Source organism: Macrobrachium rosenbergii, chromosome 15, assembly GCF_040412425.1.
Source record: "Macrobrachium rosenbergii isolate ZJJX-2024 chromosome 15, ASM4041242v1, whole genome shotgun sequence".
Classification (NCBI taxonomy): Eukaryota; Metazoa; Arthropoda; class Malacostraca; order Decapoda; family Palaemonidae; genus Macrobrachium; species Macrobrachium rosenbergii.
Genome location: NC_089755.1, coordinates 57,891,798 through 57,914,010, shown reverse-complemented (window position 1 = coordinate 57,914,010; position 22,213 = coordinate 57,891,798). Strand labels below are relative to the sequence as shown.

Genomic DNA, 22,213 nt, shown 5'->3' with positions numbered 1-22,213 from the left:
ACGTTTTATCCTTGAATTAATGGTTTTTAATATACTTCAAAACATCTCATATTTTGAGATTTGTTTGCAAGAAGAATGGTTATGTTAAAACATTGTTTTATAACTGAGGTTCGTTATAGTTTTTTTTTAAAGTCTACTTTCATGCAGAATAATTCTTGCCTAAGAGATTTCCTTGTGAGCCAAAAATTTATCGAACTATTCTGCTTTCTGGAACTTCCTTTGAAAGCAAATTGCATAAGTACACAATAGTAAACGAGTCTCAGAATGAACATAAAAAATCACCATTTTCTTTGAAAATATCCTTTCTCGTTTTCTATTTAAAATATTTAATACAAACTATTTTATTTTTATACCTGTTAGGTGACTTGCCAACTGATAAACAAAACGTACTGCCGTTATTTCGTTATATTACTTCATTACCATGAGAAAATACTGTGATGCCGGGCTATAGAGTACCAGAATATAACCAGTTTAGCCTCTGTAACCAGTAAATACAGTCACATTTCAAGGTAAGTGTAGAGAAAACCGATAATTGTCAAATCCTTCCACCCACTATAAGTCTAGGGCACGCATGAGCGTTTCACAGCTGTTTTGTTCCACCAAAATCATGAAGTTAAGTTGGTCGATGTGGTAATAGTTTTGCCTGACAGCCAATCACTCCACGTTCGTGAAAATGTCTGATAATTTTCCTAGGACGGATTTTACCCGTTAATTCTGACTCTTAAACGACCGAATTTTTGGCCAACCGTGTGTTTACAGAACTGAAGTTTCGTGTTTGTTTTCGATCAGATTACCCAGGGGGCACCTAGAGGTTAAATAAAGAAGGCCGAGTGAAAACAGAAGGCCAGCTGTAACCACTGACTAAAAGCCACGGTCAAAATCTCATGAATGACCACAGGAGAGGAACTGAAGAAGGAAATTCAAGGTAAGGGGTACAAGTATAACCCTTTTTTTTAGGGGTCCAGGGGTATCTTAGGATTTGGTGGTATGCCACGGTATCTCAGGTTAGTATATGTTAATTTAGGCTAGCTGAAGTGAGGTTAGGTTATGTTTTTGACAGGACTAGTGTGGGCTATTTTGAAGCAGATACGTTCGTCACACAACATTGTCCCAGGTAAAGTTAGGTTTGATTAGTGTGTTAAGTCTCACTTTGCTTTATTTTTGCATTCTACGAACTGCTTTTATTGTTTTTTCCATGTTTTTCATAATAGCTGTTGGTGTAGGTAACTAGATTTAAAAAAAAAAAAATTCAAGTTAATTTTTATGATTTTTATTCTCAGTTTATTGTACGTTACAGTTGAAATGTATCAGTCTTTTACAAGCGTCAATATTTACATGAAATCAGTTACAAAACTGGCTCAGCACTTTGTAGACCACACACGTCCTAATTATAAGATGACATAACATTACAAAGATAGGGAATTACAGTCATAATATCTAAGCTAGGTATAGCCTAGACATCTGATTTATTGAAAAAAATAGGCCATACAAAATTACCCAAAAGATATTGATTACTCGACAAATTAAACTAATTGTTTCTCACTATAGTGCATTGCTTCGTCAATACTGAAGTCTTGGAAAGTAAAGACAAGAATCAATAATTGTGGCAATTTAGTCATTAATGTTAACAGCACTTTAATTGGTGTATTATTTTCGTCTTTGTATAAAGTTCACCAATTTTATTCTGGTGAAGGGATTGTTGACTATGTCCAAGGTATTAAGATATGTTTGTTATTTCATTATAACAAATTTTGGTTGCATGACCTGGCGTTACTTTGGACGTTCAAACAATGCTGTCATCCACATCCCCAAACCATTAAAGTTGCAATTTTACATTTTCTTTCATTTGCAACAGTCGTTCTCATAGAAAACGGTTTCAGATTCAGTTAATTGTCTGGGTAGGCATAGTTGGCTTCTGCTTAACTGTAGGAGAAGGAGCCTTGTTGATTATAATATAATTACGACTTCATCATAGTTCAAATAGAATATAAGAGAATTTTCATGGTTATAAGTCTTATAATGTTAAGCCTGATTTGCATGAGGTAAGGAAAAAGCTTATTTTTTAAAGAGGACGTGTCAGTGCTAAGACTACAAGAACAGTAATATATTGTTCCATGTCACAACAGTGGCTGAATGTGGGTGAGTTCGTGGATTCTGTTACTTGTTTTACTTGCAAAACAGACCAATTGAAAAATCATATTCAATGTTTTCAAAAATGAAGCAAGGAAAAATTTTGATTTTTTACCTTTGTATGTGTCACTTAAAAGCTCATAACATTAACTAGTATTGATTTAATCCAGAGTGTTACAAAACAATACAAATAAGACATTTACATTCAAACTGAATGTGCACAAGTTAAGTCAAAGCTAATAAGTATTCGAATAATACATTACTTAACATTAGCCATGAATTTAACCAGATTAAACTAAAACTAAATAAAAACAGCTGAATATCAATAGGTTTTGTCTACAAACTTTAGTTATCAATTAAGCTGCACAGAGGATTATACACTTACACACACAAATATATATATATATATATATATATATATATATATATATATATGTGTGTGTGTGTGTATATTTATATTCTGTGTGCTTGCTATGCAAGGTCATGTAGAATATTGGTGCCAACGAGGCACCTCAGCAGTAGGAAAATCTAAGTGAAAATACTGTCCATGTTTAGGAGCTCTTCAACAGTTCAAGGAATGTTTACTGTACAGGCACTGTCTCAGTCGCCCATTCGGATCTCTTCTAGAAATAGGCATTTAGGAATGACATACCGGACTGACAGTGCTGTGGTCTTCGCTATATGATTAAGCCATGGGCTTCTCTCGTGCACATTTTCCAACACAAGTTCCCTCACGGCTGGGCACGCCTGCAGAAATCCCATCAGCGTGTCTGTGCACACTTCGCTCATGCGAAGATTCCTCAGGTGCAACGTCACTACGCCCGCAAGACACTCACTGTTCATCAGGTGGAGCTTTTTGATCATGCTGTCTGAAAACTTCAGATACTGAACTTTAGGAGCCGCTTTGATGATCTTTTCAAAGACCTTTGTCACACCTACCAAGTCCGAGCCTACTCCCCCACGAAATTCGATCTTTGTTAGCTCTGGGAGCGGGTTGAGACTTACTTGGAGCACGGGCTCATTATCATTTAGACACACAATACTTACGTGAAGGGAGAACTCCCTTAAAATGGGGCACAAGTTTAAGCAATGCAGGGCCTCTGTCAGATCTGCTGCCAAGCTAACGTTGATCTTAAGTGTCAGGAGCTTCCTGCCAATGTTCATGAAGAGTCTGGAGAAGCCTTCCCGTTCTCTTGGATGCAAGCCATAGTCGTAGTTAAGCCATAGCATTTGGCGCCTGTTAAAGCTAAACATTGGCAATTGAGGGTCATACGAGTATCTTATATCTTCGCAAATGAACAGTTTCAGCCCAGTGATGTGGGAGAAGTTGTTCGCAAGGCAGTTTTCTAAATCGTGCTCCTCAAACCAACCTGAAGAACCTACAAGTTCCAGGAAAGTTATGTCACGGTATTCGTCAGTGTTGACAAACTTCACCGGTTTCACTCTGAGCACCGGATTGTTATATGCCAGAGCTGGAAAGTCTCTTGTCGCGACTGATATGATCCTAGCGTTGAGGCCATCACCGCAAGGTATGTCGTGGAGCATTTGGTAGTGTGACTCATCTATTGCATTGAGCTCTAATCTGGTGTAGAACTTACTCACGGCTAATCTGAGTCTGTGGAAGCATTCTGCCCTGGCGGTACAATAGATGCACACTTTTAACAGGTTGAGAAAGGTAATTTCCATATCTGCAGATGGATGATAAGAAGCAGCTCGAGTGACTTCCTTGTCTGACTTTCCCTTAAAAAACAACCTGAAGAGGTCATAGCTCTCGGAGACGAAACCATCCCTCTCAATACCTATTTCTGTCAGGGTCTTGCTGCATAGCCGGGGCAGTAGGTCCATGCCCCCGTGTCCTATACAGCTCTCCTTTACATAAATCTTCTTCAGGTCTGGGGCATTCGTAAGCAAAATCTTAAAAGGAGAGACGCTGGCAAAGTATATTGACCTGACATCTAAAAACTCCATGTGGAATGGGCCAAGATCTTGCAGGAGGGACCCAAAAGCCGAGCATGCCGATTTGGGTATCTGGAAACAAGGGAGATATTATTAGACTGGTAATTTAACTCAAGGAAACAGGTCCCAAACTTGGATGAAAGAGGACAGAATGAATTAATGACACTGTATATTCTCCAGCATCACCAGAACTTGCAAAAGACCTGAGACATTTGTTGCAAGGCGCCTTAAACTGCCTTGAAAATCAAAACATGTCTGTCATCAGGCTTTAAATTTAAACTGCCTACTTGTCTCAATATGATTTCACTTCCTCTGAAATATGCTATGTTTGATAATGCTAAGGAAAGTTATTTGCTCCTTGCAAGGAGATACTCTGGGCCTCAGTGAATTCTTGACTCAAACGCCTGGCTCGTGCTACAAAAAAGACGACAAATACCGTAACGATTTGCGCAGGCAGATCGCCGACGTCATAGCAAAACAAGAGCTGTATGACGAGCCTGCAAAGGGGCGTCACCATCCCGAAGCTGTAAAGGGGCGTCACCACGCCTCTGTCAGATTCTTCGTTCAGCAGTCTGATGATTTGTCGACTGACCAGAGAGCGTGTGTGCCTGTACTTCTTGTGTCCCAGGATACGGGTCGACCAGTATGAGTCCTTCAGAATTTTTATGTACTTCTGTAAAGGGAAAGAATGATTTGATTAGCTGAGTATGGACACGTTTCCAGATGTCATCTAAACTCTTACTCTAGATGTATGATTAAATATTCGCATGTCAGATTGAGAAAGTATCTCGCATTGACAAAATACGAAGTCATTTTTCTGTATAATTTAATATAAATATTGGGTTTTACCCCACATTTCCTCATATCTGTCCCTTTGTCTTGGCTTCCTTCTGGCCTGGGCAGGCTGAGGACACTCGATTTGCCAGCCCATTAGCCCCTTACACCTAAAAAACACAAAATCAAGACAAAAACAAAACTCACCACCAGACTCTTAGTATTTCGGCTGACGGAGAACATAGGCTTGTAAGATTTAATCCCCAACTCGATTCTTTTCTTTACCATGAAACACCTGTAGAAGGCGTCGGATTCCTTAGCCATGAAGTAGTCGTGGAGAACTGGCAGGCAGTAGTCGACTATCCGCTTGGCCGACGCCTCCGCAGAATAGTTGACGAGGGAGTTGGGCGTCGAGATAAGAGCTACCTGTGTGGAAGAATTAGTTAGCCTTTTTGCACTCATTATACGTAGTTGTTTATGCTAAATAATCGTCAGAGAGTTTTAACTCACAGAGAAGGATCTCCAGAACAAATAGACAAACAACCCCTCATGCGGTGCACCGTAGGCATTACATAAGGTTCTTTGCAGCGTCCCTTCGGTCCCTAGCTGCAACCCCTTTCATTCATTTTGCTGTACCTCCGTTCATATTCTCTGTCTTCCATCGTACTTCCCACCCTCTCCTAACAAGTGATTCATAGTGCAACTGCGAGGTTTTCCTCCTGTTACACTTTTAAACCTTCTTACTGTCAATTTCTGTTTCAGCGCTGAATGACCTTATAGGTCACGGTGCTTGGCCTTTGGCCTAATTTTATATTCAATTCAAGTAGACACACAAAAAGAAAAAAGAGAGAAGTAAATAGATTCAGGCCGATTACACGAATGAAAAAGAAAATTGTAGGACATTTTCAATCACTGAGCTACAATTTTCCAGGAATAAAAGATTTGGATTATGTTAAGTGATCCGTATATCTGGCGCCAATTCTAATCACAATGATGCAATACCTGAAATACGTGGTTAAAATAATATAGACTAAATATTGTCGAAGCAAGCTGGACACAATTAGGAGTTAAATCCACTTCCGAGTTATTCATAAGTGCTATGAATATGTGATAAATCCTTGTCAGTCATTTTTCAGGGTCGAATTTGGCAATAAAGGCACGGATCCTCTATTCTAGAATATTGATCAAATGCAATGCTACCCATTACTGTGGAACAGTAATATATATACAAAAAGATTTATCAGCGCTTTACTCTCTCAAACCTTAATCGCATATAATATAAAAAAAAAATCCCAAACCGTCAACTCGTGGGGATGGCATGTTTTGAAAGAAACAAGAAGTTAAGATTTCTCAACCTTTTCATTATCACGCCCCCTCTAAGAGTTGATCCTTCCCTCCACGCCCCCGTTCCATCTATTAATGAAATTCCCTCCCAGATTTAAGGAAAAAAAAAAAAGAGAAAGAGAAGGGGCGTTTTTATTCTTTTGGGAATGAATTAGTGAGACACTTGGCACTGCATCTTAGCGACTCTTGTTAAGAGAATAAAGAATATAATTAGAGAATTTTTAATTTTTCCCTAGGGCTCGCGACCCCCCCTTGAAAATTGCTGACATCCCCCGGGTTGAGAACCACTGATTTAAATCTATTGCTTGTTTTGAAATCCCTGGTTTATCAAAAAAAAAAAAAGATTGCATTTCTCTACAATTTTGTACTATAGCTCGAAATCTATAAATAGATTTTGTTTCAATTTCACGAGTAAAAAAGGGTGATAAACTTGTCAGAGAGAGAGAGAGAGAGAGAGAGAGAGAGAGAGAGAGAGAGATGATAAGCTTGTCATACATAAGTAGGAGGTAGATTTTAAATTTACTCGCGTTCAATTTCACCAGTAAGAGAGAGAGAGAGAGAGAGAGAGAGAGAGAGAGAGAGAGAGAGACTCTCTCTTTCTTTTACTGGTGAAATTGAACGCGAGTAAATTTAAAATCTACTTCCTACTTATGTATGACAAGCTTATCATCTCTCTCTCTCTCCGTAAAGGAGAGAGAGAGAGAGAGAGAGAGAGAGAGAGAGAGAGAGAGAGAGAGAGAGAGAGATATGATAAGCTTGTCATATATAAGTAGGAAGTAGATTTTAAATTTACTTGCGTTCAATTTCACCAGTAAAAGAAAGAGAGAGAGAGAGAGAGAGAGAGAAGAGAGAGAGAGAGAGAGAGAGAGAGAGAGAGAGAGAGAGGGAGAGAGAGGGAGAGAGAGAGAGAGATGATAAGCTTGTCATGCGTAAGTAGGAAGTAAGTTTTCAATTTACTTGCGTCCAATTTGAGAGAGAGAGAGAGAGAGAGAGAGAGAGAGAGAGAGAGAGAGAGAGAGAGATGATCTTGTCATACATAAGTAGGAAGTAGATTTTGAATTTACTTGCGTTCAATTTCAGTAAAAGAGAGAGAGAGAGAGAGAGAGAGAGAGAGAGAGAGAGAGAGAGAGAGAGAGAGAGAGATGATAAGCTTGTCATGCATAAGTAGAAAGTAAGTTTTCAATTTACTTGCGTCCAGTTTCATCCGTAAAGGAGAGAGAGAGAGAGAGAGAGAGAGATGATAAATTTGTCATGTATAAGTAGGAAGAAAGTTTTCAATTTACTTGCGTCCATTTTCACCCGTAAAGGAGAGAGAGAGAGAGAGAGAGAGAGAGAGAGAGAGAGAGATGTGAACGAAACAAGATTTTTAAAGCGTCACTAAAGGTCATTTCAGGTTATGGTCGAGTCTGGACCAACCTTTAATCTGACGGATGTGGCGTGTGAGTCAGTGTTGGGTTGAATTGTCAGTGAATCATCGTGTATGGACAAACATACCCAGCGGGAAAACTTTCTCTCTCTCTCTCTCTCTCTCAATTCAGAACTTTGCTATCTTTATCAAAAGCACTGAGCGAAGAATATTAATTTTGCTCTGATTACAACTCGTCCAAACTTACAGGACAAGAATCCGGAGATGGAATCGGGTTATTTACATTAACACTGAAACGCCTGATCCAAAAGTGAAAGCGTTTGAATTAACTCTCGTTAACTGCCAGCTCTGTAGAGTTAAGAGGATTACAATGGGCCTCAGGAAAGGATAAACAAGATTAGATATCACGAACCAGTTCACGACGAAATGAAAATGACGTCTAACTGTTAATAACAACCAGATCCCTTTTATTCTGTATACACAAAGGACTGATTTCTCCAAGATCCAAAGAATAACAGAACACCAGTATACAGCTATGGCAAAAATGAATGCTAATATTTTGCCTCCCAATAAACCGTTTCGTGAGTGTAAACCAAAACGGGAAAGCGAGTCACCATTGTCCTTTTGATGAAGTAGGATTATGAGCCGAGATACATAGTTTTTCAATAGTAAATTCGTCTTTATGGACAGCCGTTATATGAGATTCATTTGAGCCATTATAAAACTGCTTGTTTTGATCACTTCCTCACGGCGCCTGGCAGTTCCTTTCAGGGTGTGGTTGGGAGAATGAGGTTAGGGATTGAAATTAAGAAACCTTTGGAAGGATTAGAAAGTCACCCGGTCCTAGACAGACACTATAAATTCCCTGGAGACCAGACAAATGGCTAAATCCGAACTGTTTTGTTTTTGTTGGCTAGGGCATAGCCCAGGGGTCCATATCAGGCCTTGGTCATCTTCAATAACTTATCACACTGACGATAGTCCTTCTTGGGTCAAATTTGGCTTAATATAAACCAACAAATTCGTTTTTGTAAACTTTTTCGAACTTCGTGAATACAGCAGTTTTTCTTATGATTCCGCATAGTGGAAAAACGTATTTTTAACAGTAATAAATATCTAAGGCCGTTTCAGCAACTGATTTTGAAAAGTAACGGACCAAAATTATTCTGAAAAACACATAATGTAAAGATGTACATAAATCGCGGGAGTGCTAGTTATGTCTTCATTCATACAAATATTCGATGGACGGGTGTACGTTTAATCTCGTTCATATAATATAAAAAAAAAACTGCGCCGAAGTTTCTTCGGCACAATAGTTTTCTGTACATCATATAATCAAAGCCACCGAAAATGGATCTATCTTTCGGTGGTCTCGGTACAATGCTATATGAACCGCGGTCCACGAAACTCTCAGCCAGCCGTGGTGGCCTGTCCTAGATCGTTGCCAGAAGCACGATTATTGCTAACCGTAGCGGCTGTAGAGAAAACTCGATTGAACCAAAGAAGCTTCGATGCATTTTTTACTTGTTTTGCATATGTCCATGAATTCGCAGGTTTCTCAGCGAATTTTAATTTTTGTTTAAAAAAAATCTTGGATTATATTAATGAAATTGATGTACGCCTTGCTAGAAATATTTTCATAGCGATGAAATATTTTTCAGGACGAATAATACGCAAAACAATTCATGCACACCAAGAGAAACACACGAAGAACTGATAGAGTTCGTTTTGATACATTTTTTATCGCTATGAAAGTATTTCTAGCGATGCACGTATCAATTTCATTTATGGAAATATGTAAATGAAACTGATGCGTGTCTTGCTAGAAGTATTTTCAGAATCTATTTCATTTAAATAAGTATATAAATGAAATTGATGCATACTTTGCTAGAAGTATTTTCATAATCTATTGCACTGAAATAAGTATATAAATGGAATTGATGCGTACTTGCTAGAAGTATTTTCATGATCTATTTCATTTAAATAAATATATAAATGAAATTGATTTTACCTTGATAGAAATATTTCATAATCTATTTCATTTACAGAATTATATAAATAAAATCGATGCGCACCTTGCTAGAAATACTTTCATAGCGATAAAATATTGACCAATGCAAAACGACGTACAAAACAAAATTCAGGCACATTACAAAAAGTCCACGAAGACCGAACTTCCTGGGTAACTTTGTTTACAAAACCAATGGGCTACGTGAAACACTTATCTCGATTGTTTATGAAGCTTAAAGCAACGATGAATTTGACCACAAATCTTTAGGTGTTTCCCATTCATGAACTGTAGCGCCGCTTCTTGGAAAGTATTGAAAGTATTTTGTTATGATTTAGCACATGTAGGTTCCGACAAATTAAATAAACATTCAAGGCTTTCTATTATCAAAATAAAACGTATTGAAAGGTGTGCTATATGCAGCTAACTAATAATCGGTATAAATATTATAGTACTGTACTTACTTGACGCTCCATTTTCAGTTGAGTTATGCGGTGAACTTTGAGAATCAACCTCTGAACTCTGACCTCTGCTGACTTCTGACACGAGATGAGCCTCTTCCGAACGATCCAGTGTGATTCAAGGTCCTCGGTGCGACTGAGAGAGCAAGAGGCAGTGTGGGTGACAATGGGTCGAAGGACGAAGGCGGAACCCTTCTAATCCTTATGGTATGGGAAAATAGACCTTCAGGATCTGTTTGTATCAAAGATTTTGTGACGAGGTCTCCCACCTCCCCCTCCCCACCTACCTACCATTCGTTAATGCATCACAATAAATTTTAATAAATTACTAATTTATTATGATTTATTGTAATGAATTATTGTAGTGAAATGAAGTCTTTTCACGCGTGTTTTATGTTTTAGAGACAAAAGTGTTTTCACAATCTTAACCCCCCAACAAATGAAATCTAATCTCATTCCAGATTCACGCATTTAGTGAAAGCACATTTATTTCATATTTCATATCAATAGTACGAGCGATTCAAGGTCGGTAATTTAAGGATACGGTGCTTCTCAAGTCGTCCCGGTCAAGGATGTTATAGGTCCTTGGTCCCAGTACCCGCCCGGGACCCGGGAAGGGGCGAGGCATATGGACCACTAATCCCTTCCCAACTTCATATCACCTCCAGACCTGATAGCTACTGTGTCTCCTGGGAATAACCGTTGTTTTCGTCTTAATCGCCCCAGCTGCAAACTTTTGAAACTTTTGGCGTTTGAGGCAGTGATCCCACTTTTGGGGAATTTGTCCCCAGATTGGGAATTTTGAATGTTTTTCGGGAAAATCTGGGGAATTCGATAAATTTGGGGAAAGCTGGGGAATTTGAATAGGTTTTCAGTGAAAACTTAGTAACATTTATGAAAAAAAAAAAAAAAGCCATCCGACCAAAACAAAACTATGGCCTCTCCCTCTGTACCCTTTGTTTTGGAAGACATGCGGTTGTGTGAGAGAGAGAGAGAGAGAGAGAGAGAGAGAGAGAGAGAGAGAGAGAGAGAGAGAGAGAGAGAAAGAGAGAGTTGGGAAGTGTTTGCTCCACACAGGACCGCCCCCCGCACCTTCCCAGTCGCGGCCGCCTTGAGGAAATGACAATAACAATCATAACACGTGCACGTGTGAGACTGAGAGTGTGAGACGAAAATGAAACAAGAGCGGTGTGTGACCTTTGCGCTCCCTTCAACCTTAGAGGCGGGACAATTTAAACAATGTAGAAGATATGTGTTATAAATTATTTAGAATTTAGTTATTTTTTTAAGGATGAGATAAGCCTGGGCCTAAATCAACATAGCACTATGCTGTCCAACTTAGCAAAGGCCCAGTCACCTGAAGGGGAATTCAATAACTTTATCAAGCCTAAAAATTGGATAGGCAGTTTGGAGGCATTTCCCCTTTCTACAAATATCTTGATTTCTTAACACCATAGATAAATAATAAATTGGTAAGCAAGGAAATATGAAATAAGGCATAACATAGAGTAAGTTGGACGAATGAGAAAATAAAAAAAAATCGTATACAAGCAGATCTCTCTTATATATCTCTAGCATTAATTAACTACTTTTGAGTACCTAATTTTAAAACAATGATAAATGTACATCCATAAGTAATGACAAAATAGTTAAACTGGAATAATTACACAATATTATTGACTAAGTAGTGACACGGACATATGTTAAAGAAAATAATAATAAGATTTGGAAGAAAGAGGGAGTTGTTATATTAAGGTGGCCTTGTGCCAGCACGGGATCTTAGAGAGAGCGCCAGTTCATTATACAAACAGCTTACCCCTACAGTTGCTTAGATGCAAATACTATATGATTTTTCTTGTGTAGACGAAAATATTAAATATTTATAAATGGGCTATACATAGAACGGTAAATCTTTGTAAAAAAAAGAAATAGGAAAAATATGTTATTGTTCATTGGTTGGGAAGAAGAAATAGACTGAAGACAAATCCTAAGCAGGGCGGAATAGGAAGGAGATTGAAATACCGAGAAATGAAAAACAACCCCTATAATCATATAATTATAGCCTCAGGGTTTGTCTCGAAGACATTCACTCAAAGGCCTGTCAAGTTGTTGTTTTGTAAAACTGTCAACAGCTCAGACTTAAAATGCCATGCTCCTCGTGCTTGGTAGCATGAATTCCCTGGAAAATATATTTTGGGGAATTTGGGTCTGATCTGGGGAATTTTTAGCCTCGCGCTAGGGAAATTTTGTGATGGCGTAGTGGGATCACTGGTTTGAGGTGATTCTAAGTTCTCTCAAAGATAATCGGTGATACATCGGAGTTCACACAGGCGTCGGTGCTGTTCCTGGTACTTTAAATCACGGGATTTCATAAATTTTTAATGTTTCATTTTTTTTTATGTATGCTAAAGTTTATTCTGGAGGAAATTGTCTCATCCGTTGTGATACATGTTTATCGGACTTGTGAAGCAAGACATTCCGAAGGTGTAGATTATGTACGTGATCACATGCATACATACACACACGCACTCAAACACACACACACACACACTCACATATATATATGTATATATATATATATATATATATATATATATATATATATATATATATATATATATATATATATGTGTGTGTGTGTGCGTTTGTATGTGTGTGTCTGTTTGTGTGTATGTGTAAGCATTGTGCTTTAACTTCCACTTAGCGTTCAAATTTTCAAGAGTGATTTTAGAAATTTGTACAGACGAATTTTCCATTTTAATTTTTATTTATTATTTAGCCAATTTGGGCAATTCCTTTCTTTAATGGGTATATATTCCATTCTGACTTTTAATGCTTTATTGACAATTATATAAAAAAAATACTCAGATAAACATTAGGATAAGTATACTTTTGAAGCAGGATCCTGGCTGTGGTAACAAAAGCAAAAAATTACGATTTAAGCCTTTTTAAGTCCGTGTTAGGATTAAAGAATAACTCATTAAACTAATTTGATGATACGTAACATAAATAAACGAATAAGAACGTTTGCATTTACTAAAATCATGCCTGTCGTTTTTCTAAAAATGTGGAGCTTTGCCCAGGATTAAATCCACAGTCCAAAATGAAAAGTCATGAAATATCTTGAGAAGGAATGGTCAGTAGAGCAGAATTCAGATGGCGCTGCTTGTCCTGCAAGGCCTCCAGAAACAGCGCTACAGACGACTGTGTCTGACTTCATAATCCCTTTATTTTACTTCCTTTTACTCTTACAGACCGAAAAAAGTTGCCGGCATTTTGTCATCGAGTTAAGAGGTTGTATAACGTTCGTGAAGAGTTAAATACATTTTTTTTTATTGTTTAGGTGCTCAAATATAGTGTTGAAAGATTTGTCTGTGACTCATTGGATTCTGAATGAGTGCTTGAAGATCTGTAAATTCACAAATTAATATTCGTCCAAGCAAAGAGCTATTTGCCAGTGACTTTTGAAGATTTGAATATTCAAATGAATATTCCAAGCGTACGTGAATATTAGTGTTAAGGTGCGATTTCAAGGTGTGAGAAGACAATGTGCTGTTTCAAGGTAATATGAAAATTTTGGTGTCAGCCCTACGTAGGCCTTCTTGGTATTTAAAATGAAAAATTATTAGGTTAGCTTGTGAAAATTTCGTGCATTGTAGGTCAATCAGCTTTATGTAGGCCTTACGGCATTAAAAATTTAAATTGTCTGGTTAGTCATTTGTGAAACTAAATGCCTCGAAAGTGTTTTGAGAATTTTCGTTTTCTCCATTCTTAATTTTTTGGTGTTTTGCTTCGATTTTTACTGTGTATGGTATTCCTCAGTGGCATCTTGTTAGCTATCCAATCTTTGTTTTAAAAAAAACTCAGTACTTAGGTTAAAGTTTTTGGGCGAATTCCTGTTGATTGGTTATGAAAACTTCGTGACTTTTTTCTTTAACTTGAATCATTTAAAAGTGCATTTAGTGAAAAATTGAGTTCGACCAACCTTGTGAAAGGTTTCATGCGCATTACTTGGATTTGACGTTGAATAATAAGTCCTTTATCAGTGGTTGTCAGTTATTAGTAAAAGCTGTGAAAAGTAACACCAGACTGTTCAGTTTTTATGAGAAATTCGTGCTAAAAGTTCACGGAAAGGTTCTAGAACTTAGGCATATTATTGTGGCGAGATATTCCTTGCGTTTGTGAATTTTGTCGGATTTTCACCAGTATCTTAACGAGATTAGTTTGTGCTATTCATAAGATTTGAAGAACATTCAGCTGTTGGTGTTATTCATAGGATTTGAAGGATATTCAGCAGTTGGTGTTATTCATAGGATCTGAATATTTAGGTTTTTGTTTTCAAGGTGCGTTGAATATTCAGCTGTTTGTGTTATTCATAGGATTTGAAGAATGTTAGTGTGTTTTCAAGGCCCGTTTAGTGCAAACGCAAGTACTGTGGTTAAATTAGAGTGCAAATTAAAAAAATTTAGTTTCATCGGAATTAGGTACTGAAAATTAAGTTTTTGTGCAAATTAATATAATTTTAGTTCCACTGAAATTAGTTATTTTAAATGAAGTTTGTGTAAACTAAGAAAATATTAGATTCGTTGAAATTAGGTACTGAAAATTGTTTTTATAAGGGTTGATTGGGGTAATGCTTTTTGTTGCTTATACAAAATTTAGTGGCCTACCAGAAGTATGTCGGCACAAGTTGTAAGAAATGCGGGCAAAAGTGGATTGGACCAAGATAGTCTTGACACTCGTGGAATATAGGCTTTTTCTGTTTAGGTAGTGCTCTCATAAGGCCAACTAATTATTCAATAGCTGTTATATCGTAGTTTTACGCCACGCGTACTTTGACTTAAGAGACTGAAGTTCTGAATCAAAGTATATCTACGATAAATAACTTGGCATGAGGAGCATGGTTATGGTAACTTGGGTATGAAGCTTAAGCTTAGCTTGTGAAGGCAGTTCTCATGATTTAATGTAAAATTCAGAAACTTGGATGGTTTAGTGGTAACCATATTTCGATGAAGGACCCTAGATAAAAGTGCAGATGGGTGCAGATATGGAGCCAAATGTGGAAGGAATTTTCCTTAATTTAAAAAATAAATTATAATGCGGTAATGGCTGAGAATGTTAGTATTACTTGTCTTCACTTTATAACAGTTTAAAAGTTCATTATTCCAATTTAGGGTAAAATACGTTTTCCAGAAAACCTTAGAGCTTGTCATACTTAGTAGAACTTGCCATACTGAAGAGCCACTGTTAATGTCTTAATTTCGTTTCCAGATCTGGAGTGATCTAAAGAGTGATGAAAGTGCTCACACTATCGAAGCAATCAGGAGACTGACAGCCAGTACTGTACCATGTTCTTGGAACGTATGCCCCCGAAGAAAGCACAAATACAACGGAGCAAGGAATCTTTGCAAACTTAAGTTTTCTTACTGTAAGAAAGCCAGCAGATAAGTGTTGATGTCTAAACGACCGTAATGTTTGTGCTAGACTACAATACAATCGAAGCAAGAGGATGGTCTGGAGTCTCGAGTCTTTGAATAGATAATACTGTTTTTGCTGTGCTCTCCTGATTTTAGTTGATAATGGTGAGTTTAATTTGCTTTTCATCTAATTCTCATATTTTGATTTAATATCTTGACCATATGGAAGGAAAGAGTTGTCTTTGAAATTGCAGGCAGGGCAGCTGTTAAAATAAAGCTAATTATCTTTGCTTATATAAGATAGTTCACATGACCTAGGAAAAGTCCATTTTATGTAATGAACAGCATAAAGATAAGAGATTTATTAGTTATGAATATTTTAATACTTACATGTTATTCTTGAAGAGTAAGGCTGTGATGTTTCAGGTGAATAGACGCTGCTTGTTGTGTCCACTTTCCGCAAACTTTTATGGCAAAGGAGTTATCCTGTTCTCATGTTCTCAAGAGTTCTAGCTACGAGGAGAGTACATCACCTGATTCATGTCGCCCTAGACTGATTTAACAGCTAGCATTCCGGTAATAAGGTTTTCTGAGTGCACCAATCTTTGCATAGTAAAGTTTATTACACCAATCTTTGCATAGTAAAGTTTAATATTACACCAATCTTTGCATAGTAAAGTTTAATATTACACCAATCTTTGCATAGTAAAGTTTAATATTAATCACAGTGCAGGAAGATGTAATACTTGGCATATTGTTAGCATCTAAAATTATAATTTTACTTCGTTTGAGACACCCATTTTGTTTTCTTGCTTAGAGCCTCGTACCAATAAATCTAAAGTTTTTATTTTAAGTCATGTGTTAAATTCAGGGTTAACAAAGTGAATAGTCAAGATTTCAGTTTTGCTGGGGTATTTTTATTTTTAATTTTAAATCTAACAATGTTTTCATTTATTGAACAAGTTTAAAGTACTTCAGCTATTTCAAAGAGCAAAGCTAACATTCTTGAAGTTTAGTTCTATTTAGTCCATATCGGGAAACTGACAAATTTTCAGTTGATTCAGTGAATTTTACTAAGTTAATTTTTAGTATTGTGCTATTAGATTTAAGTATATCCAAGACACATTCTCTGTTTTTTGTTAAAACTAGAGGGTTTAACATATTACAGAAACTTGCTCGAATTATAGTAATGGGAATAGTGTTCAATTATAAAGCGTGGTATTTAGTTATATTTAGTTTTAATGGGTTATTTTAAGGGAATACATTAGTTTTCTAGTAGTTTAAAATCATTTTTGAATATTAATGGCTACTCTGTAAGGGAATGTGATTTAATGTAAAAACCAAAAATTTTCCTGTGCATTTATGAAAATTTTCGTATACCGTATTAAATCTTGGTTATTTGCAGTCAGTTTAGCTCTGAAATTTTTAGACGAAAGTATTGTTTAATATTTGACTGTCCAATTGTGAACTGGTACTTCAAGTTTACTTGTCTTTTTCAGAGTCGGCGTTACTGATGAGCACACCCAGTGAGGAATATAAATGGTCTTACACCACCAATCCTACAATGAGATTTCTATGCTGCAAAGCCGAGCGTTCATAGCTGCTGCTGAAGTGGAGAGATCGTCCCGAGGATTGTGGATATTAAGTGGCTGAGAAGCTGCATGAAGCCGAACTTTTAGGACAGATCGTCCCGAGAACATAACGGAAGTTGCATAAAGCAGTGGTATGAAATGAATAGCCTAGATATGAAATGAATAGCCTAGAAATGTTTAGAGATTTCGCAGAGGGGAAGAAGAGACAAGTATGTGATATTTGAAGAGATATGAAGACAAGAAAAAGGCGGAGCAAGTATGAGCAGTGAAGACTGAAAAAGTAGAGGGCAGTAGACATGAAGACCAAATCGAAAGTGAGGCAGAAATTTCAAGAGTCAAAGTATTAAAAAAACAATTTTCATGAAATATAGACCTCGGGGAAGTAAGGAGCCAAAATCATAAATCATCTTTGTGAGAAATTCTGTATTGACTGGAGCAATAAAAACCTAAATATTTCTCATACTTTTATTTGCCTTCAAGGCTGGTTTTACTATGGACACAGTGTTTAATGTACAGCTTTAATGTAACCCCTTATATAGCTTAACTATACTATTCAGCGTTACTTTCAGTTTTCTCTCTACTGGTCGTAGTCGGTTGGAAAACTGGTCGTAGTCGGCTGCTTGCAACATTTCATTCTCGTTTCTTTCCTTCCTATTTGCTCAGCTTTCTCATTTCTCCTCTCCTCTCGCTTGCTCAGCTTTCGTTTCTTCTTTCCTCTATGCAAACTCCCTTCCTCTCTCCAGTTTCTCATGTCTCCACTGCTTTGTAAGGGTTCCTTCGCATTTCTTAATTTCCTTCATGTTAACTCTTCTCTCCCTCTTCCTTGGATGTCGTGATCTCTCCCTCTTTTTCTTTCTTGGATATCGTGATTCATAAGAATTCGTTAACTTGAATCCCCAAACTTTGAACTTACTGTACCTGTCAAAACAAAGATTTATGTATACTTTCAATACTCAGTACTTTATACTGATAAACTATATTATCCGAATTAAGCCATAATAGCCGAAAGTAACTAAAATTTTAAAACATTTGACTTGTTCAGTAATGCTTGACGAAACTATCATCTGCAAGTAAAAAATAAGAAATATGGCTAACAAAATTAACTTCAAAATATTACTGAACTTAGATATTCTCAAAATATGACTGAAAATGATTGAATATCTCAGGCTACATGATCAAGTAATTAACATACAAAATAGAAATGTGGCTAGAAACAAAATTAAACCAGTTAGAAACTTGTAAAAAAAGTGAATAAGAAATGTTAAAAAGGTAATTTACTTAATTAAAAAATTTCTATAAAGAGCTCGAATATTCTAATGAACACGATCAAGATAAACTAGTAAAACTAAGCTTATGATTAAAGGATTAATATTAAAAGTTCTCTCTGCACTGCAAGGCACTCCTGTCAATGCTCATGCCCTGAGCCAACCAAGCCACCCATTCACTGATTATGACCTGTTAATTCGGTACTGGAATTTCGTATGTGGAAATCATTACTCAGGGATTCAGTCACTTTAAAAGATCAGTTAACTGTATGTGTACTCAACCAATCACAGACTGAAAACAAGTACAAACCAATACTTGACAAAGGTAACTCAAAACTACTCGCTTTAGGGAACAGATATATTCACGAATCAAAGTTAACACATCGGCAATATTCTTGATCGACAGGATAATTAATGGGATTGAAATTTATACATTGAAACTGTTGCTGTTTTTACCTGGAAACATACAGCTGAAAGGTCCTTAAGCAGTGACACGAAACTCCATTCTAGAATGGCTGAAAGTCTAGCTGAAAGACTCCGTATAATACGTATTGAAATTCTTAAGTGCTTCGTACGGAGATACCTGACGTTGGGTAAATATTGCCAGATCCTCTTCGGGGTCAAAAACCTTCAGCTTTCTTCAAAGTGACTGACTGCAGTAAATTTTCAACGGACTTGACTGGATCCTCTAGTCTCTGAAAGCAAATTTCATAATAAATAAATTTTATAATCCTGAGTTTAATTTTTGTTGTACATTTCCCAGATCTTGCGTGAACCAGATCACTGTAAATTAGTTCTATAATCCCGAGTTTAATTTCTGTTCTCCATTTCTCAGGTCTTGAGTGAACCAGATCACTGTAAGGAAGTTCAATATACCTATAAGTACTTAAGCCAAGATTTCACTGAACGCTTAAATTAAAAACTAACACTTTTGGAATTCAGTGAATCCTCAACCTAGCAATTTTCACAATTTCCAAATTAACTTTGTTTCACCACACCTAAGTCAGGCGTGAAATTACCAAATTAAACAGTTTTATTTCACTTCTTTCTCTGCTGACGACTAAACTGACCCAAAACAAAGTGACAACTAGCCACCATTCTAAAATTCTTTAGGCATTTAAACTTCTGTGCAAAGAAAACCTCCATTACTTTATCGAGTGCCACTGCAAGAGGGTAATTTATAAATTAACCACACTACAGAAGGCTATCAAGTAACCTACTGGCATCCTACCAAATTTAGCAGCTGGAAAACATTTCATGACCTAATTAACCACACTACAGGAGGCTATCAAGTAACCTAAGGGCATCCTATCAGAAATTTAGCAGCTGGAAAACATTTCATGACTAATTAACCACACTACAGGAGGCTATCAAGTAACCTTATGGCATCCTATCAGAAATTTAGCAGCTGAAAAAAATTTCATGACGGAATTAACCACACTACAGGAGGCTATCTAGTAACCTAATGGCATCCTATCAAATTTAGCAGCTGGAAAACATTTTATTACCTCAAGAAGAATAGCATTTTCACCCACACTTTACAGTTATTTTCACCCACACTTTACAATTATTTAAGTAGAGAAAGCACACATAGTCGGATATTGCTTATGTATTAAAGTTCAATAATCAAGCGTGAATTACATTTTATCTTTTCTTACGATTCACTATCTCGATTTAAAAATTTAGGCAATTAACACCCACATCATACAGTTCTTGGAAAAGATTCTTTGGGAATAATAGGTAAAATCCTCTAGTCCTGTCTCTATCACGAGCCATTATTTTCAGTAAAGCCTTGATAGTTCAATTCATCTATGACTTCGGTAATATTTTCCTCATTAAAAACTCAAAACTCAACTAAATTCTTTGTATTTACCCATTACAGATAGTGTAAGTAATATAACTTACCTTTACTGCAGCAATTTCACAACACTTCCTACGAGAGTTTCCGCTTTAAATACATTTCAAGCCGTTGCACAATCCATGGTATTGAGAACCTCTTGTTTGATATTCCCCTAATCTCACTCGCATCACAAACTTGCCTGATTCCAAGGCCTTGTTGTTCTGCCTTCCTTTTATCTCCACCTGTGAAAAATTAAAGGTCACTAAACCCTGAAAAATTAAAACAGCAGAATTTACAGTTGTCATTATGGATTATACCTAACCATAGTTCTCTAAAGTGTCTTATTAGATTGACAATTGAGATATTCAGGGTTTATGCAAGATTCATTCTTAGCCTTTAGCTCTCCTTCCGCAAACGTTACGAGTAACTTAATTATTTCGTAGTGGTAATACCCTACCCTTCAAGTCATTTTTTCTGTAATAATACAATCATAGAATGAAAAACTAAAGGATTAACCATCCTGCTTAATTTCCTACCTTTACGATACATTATTTTACAATAATTTACACAGATTATCAACGCGGGAGAACCAAAAACTATAATTTTTACAAATTAGATACAAAAATGAAAATACTTCCATTCTAAAACTAGACCAGGAAAGCTCCATCAGACGTTAACCTTTAAAGTTAGCACATTTGACTTTGTTGCACTCTTGCACTGCACACTCACAAAGATTGCCAGATTAAATACGTGCGGTTTTATTCAGTCACACTGATGAAATTTGTTGCACCATTGCACTGCACATTTAAAAAAATTGCTAGATTAAATACTTGGTTTTCTCCAGTTATACTGATTATCTTTAAAACAGCATTTTTCCGGTCAAGAGAGCCTCTCAATGACGCAGTGTTTATTACGACGACTGGAAGGCTAAGATAACTTATTTCGGCTATAGTGGAAGGCTCAATTGTACCAGCACTGACCTAGCATGGTTTACAAAGGTAGGGTAACTCATTACATGTACAGCACTTCATATAACGTACATTATGAGCCTCAAGGGGTAATATGCAAGAACACCAGCAACTGCATTGCATCGATACAACAGATCCAAACTTTTAACAGTTCAGTTCTTGAAAAACACTGCTTGGCATATGAGAACCTCTTGGGGCATTCAGACATTCCCTACTAATCATTTTAATAAAATTTACATAGGTTACTTTAGGAAAATTTGACTAATAGCTCACGAGAACGGATTTATCTGTACTAACTCGGCTCACCATAAACAGTAATTCTCACTATTAACCTAAACCTGAAAGTATTCAACAAGTCAAAATTGTAATGACAAATGCATAAACAATTCGCAGTCATCAAATACCAACATATTGCTACAAACTAGATGCCGGAATCCTCGAATTAAGGCAAGTTACTCAGAACCATTCATTTTTCCTTTAACACATTGTTTCAGCTTCCCGCTATTAATTTTGTTTATAAATCACAGACACCAAAAATGAAGTTTCGAATTTTAGGATCTAACATTCAGCCTCCTCGGCCAATATTCAACCTCCTCGGCCAATATTCAACCTCCTCGGCCAATATTCAACCTCCTCGGCCAATATTCAACCTCCTCGGCCAATATTCAACCTCCTCGGCCAATATTCAACCTCCTCGGCCAATATTCAACCTCCTCGGCCAACGTTCAACCTCCTCGGCCAACGTTCAACCTCCTCGGCCAACGTTCAACCTCCTCCGCCAACGTTCAACCTCCTCCGCCAACGTTCAACCTCCTCCGCCAACGTTCAATCTCCTCCGCCAACGTTCAATCTCCTCCGCCAACGTTCAACCTCCTCCCCCAACGTTCAACCTCCTCCCCCAACGTTCAACCTCCTCCCCCAACGTTCAACCTCCTCCCCCAATATTCAACCTCCTCCCCAATATTCAACCTCCTCGGCCAACATTCAACCTCCTCGGCCAACATTCAACCCACTCGGCCAACATTCAACTCACTCGGCCAACATTCAACCCACTCGGCCAACATTCAACCTCCTCGGCCAACATTCAACCTC

At 37.1% G+C, this 22,213-nt stretch overlaps 2 protein-coding genes and 1 long non-coding RNA gene across 3 annotated transcripts in view; 1 reads left to right on the top strand and 2 right to left on the bottom strand.

Moving 5' to 3' along the window:
- Window positions 1–1,254: 1,254 nt before the first annotated feature.
- LOC136846798 (uncharacterized) lies at window positions 1,255–10,216 on the bottom strand. Its single transcript, XM_067118052.1, has 4 exons — window positions 10,043–10,216; window positions 5,068–5,286; window positions 4,523–4,759; window positions 1,255–4,158 (listed from the first exon to the last, which is right to left on the bottom strand). The coding sequence occupies exons 1-4, from the start codon at window positions 10,052–10,054 to the stop codon at window positions 2,731–2,733; spliced, it is 1,896 nt and encodes a 631-aa protein (XP_066974153.1). The 5' UTR covers window positions 10,055–10,216; the 3' UTR covers window positions 1,255–2,730.
- A 7,283-nt stretch (window positions 10,217–17,499) lies between these two features.
- Window positions 17,500–20,399, bottom strand: LOC136846800 (uncharacterized). Its single transcript, XR_010855540.1, has 3 exons — window positions 20,219–20,399; window positions 18,770–19,008; window positions 17,500–17,966 (listed from the first exon to the last, which is right to left on the bottom strand). It is a non-coding gene; the product is annotated as an uncharacterized lncRNA (long non-coding RNA).
- A 1,258-nt stretch (window positions 20,400–21,657) lies between these two features.
- The window catches only part of LOC136846369 (uncharacterized), a 591-nt gene continuing 35 nt past the window's right edge, over window positions 21,658–22,213 (top strand). Inside the window, exon 1 of the mRNA XM_067117170.1 lies at window positions 21,658–22,213. This exon is cut by the window's right edge and continues 35 nt beyond it. Coding sequence (XP_066973271.1) covers window positions 21,658–22,213 — 556 coding nt within the window.

Excerpts from the sequence above, each read along its gene's own strand:
- LOC136846798 (XM_067118052.1), bottom strand. Across the intron at positions 4,760-5,067 it reads GAAATACTAAGAGTCTGGTG|AAGTACATAAAAATTCTGAA; the intron begins GTGAGTTTTGTT and ends TTCCCTTTACAG. Across the intron at positions 4,159-4,522 it reads TGCCTGCGCAAATCGTTACG|ATACCCAAATCGGCATGCTC; the intron begins GTATTTGTCGTC and ends CCTTGTTTCCAG.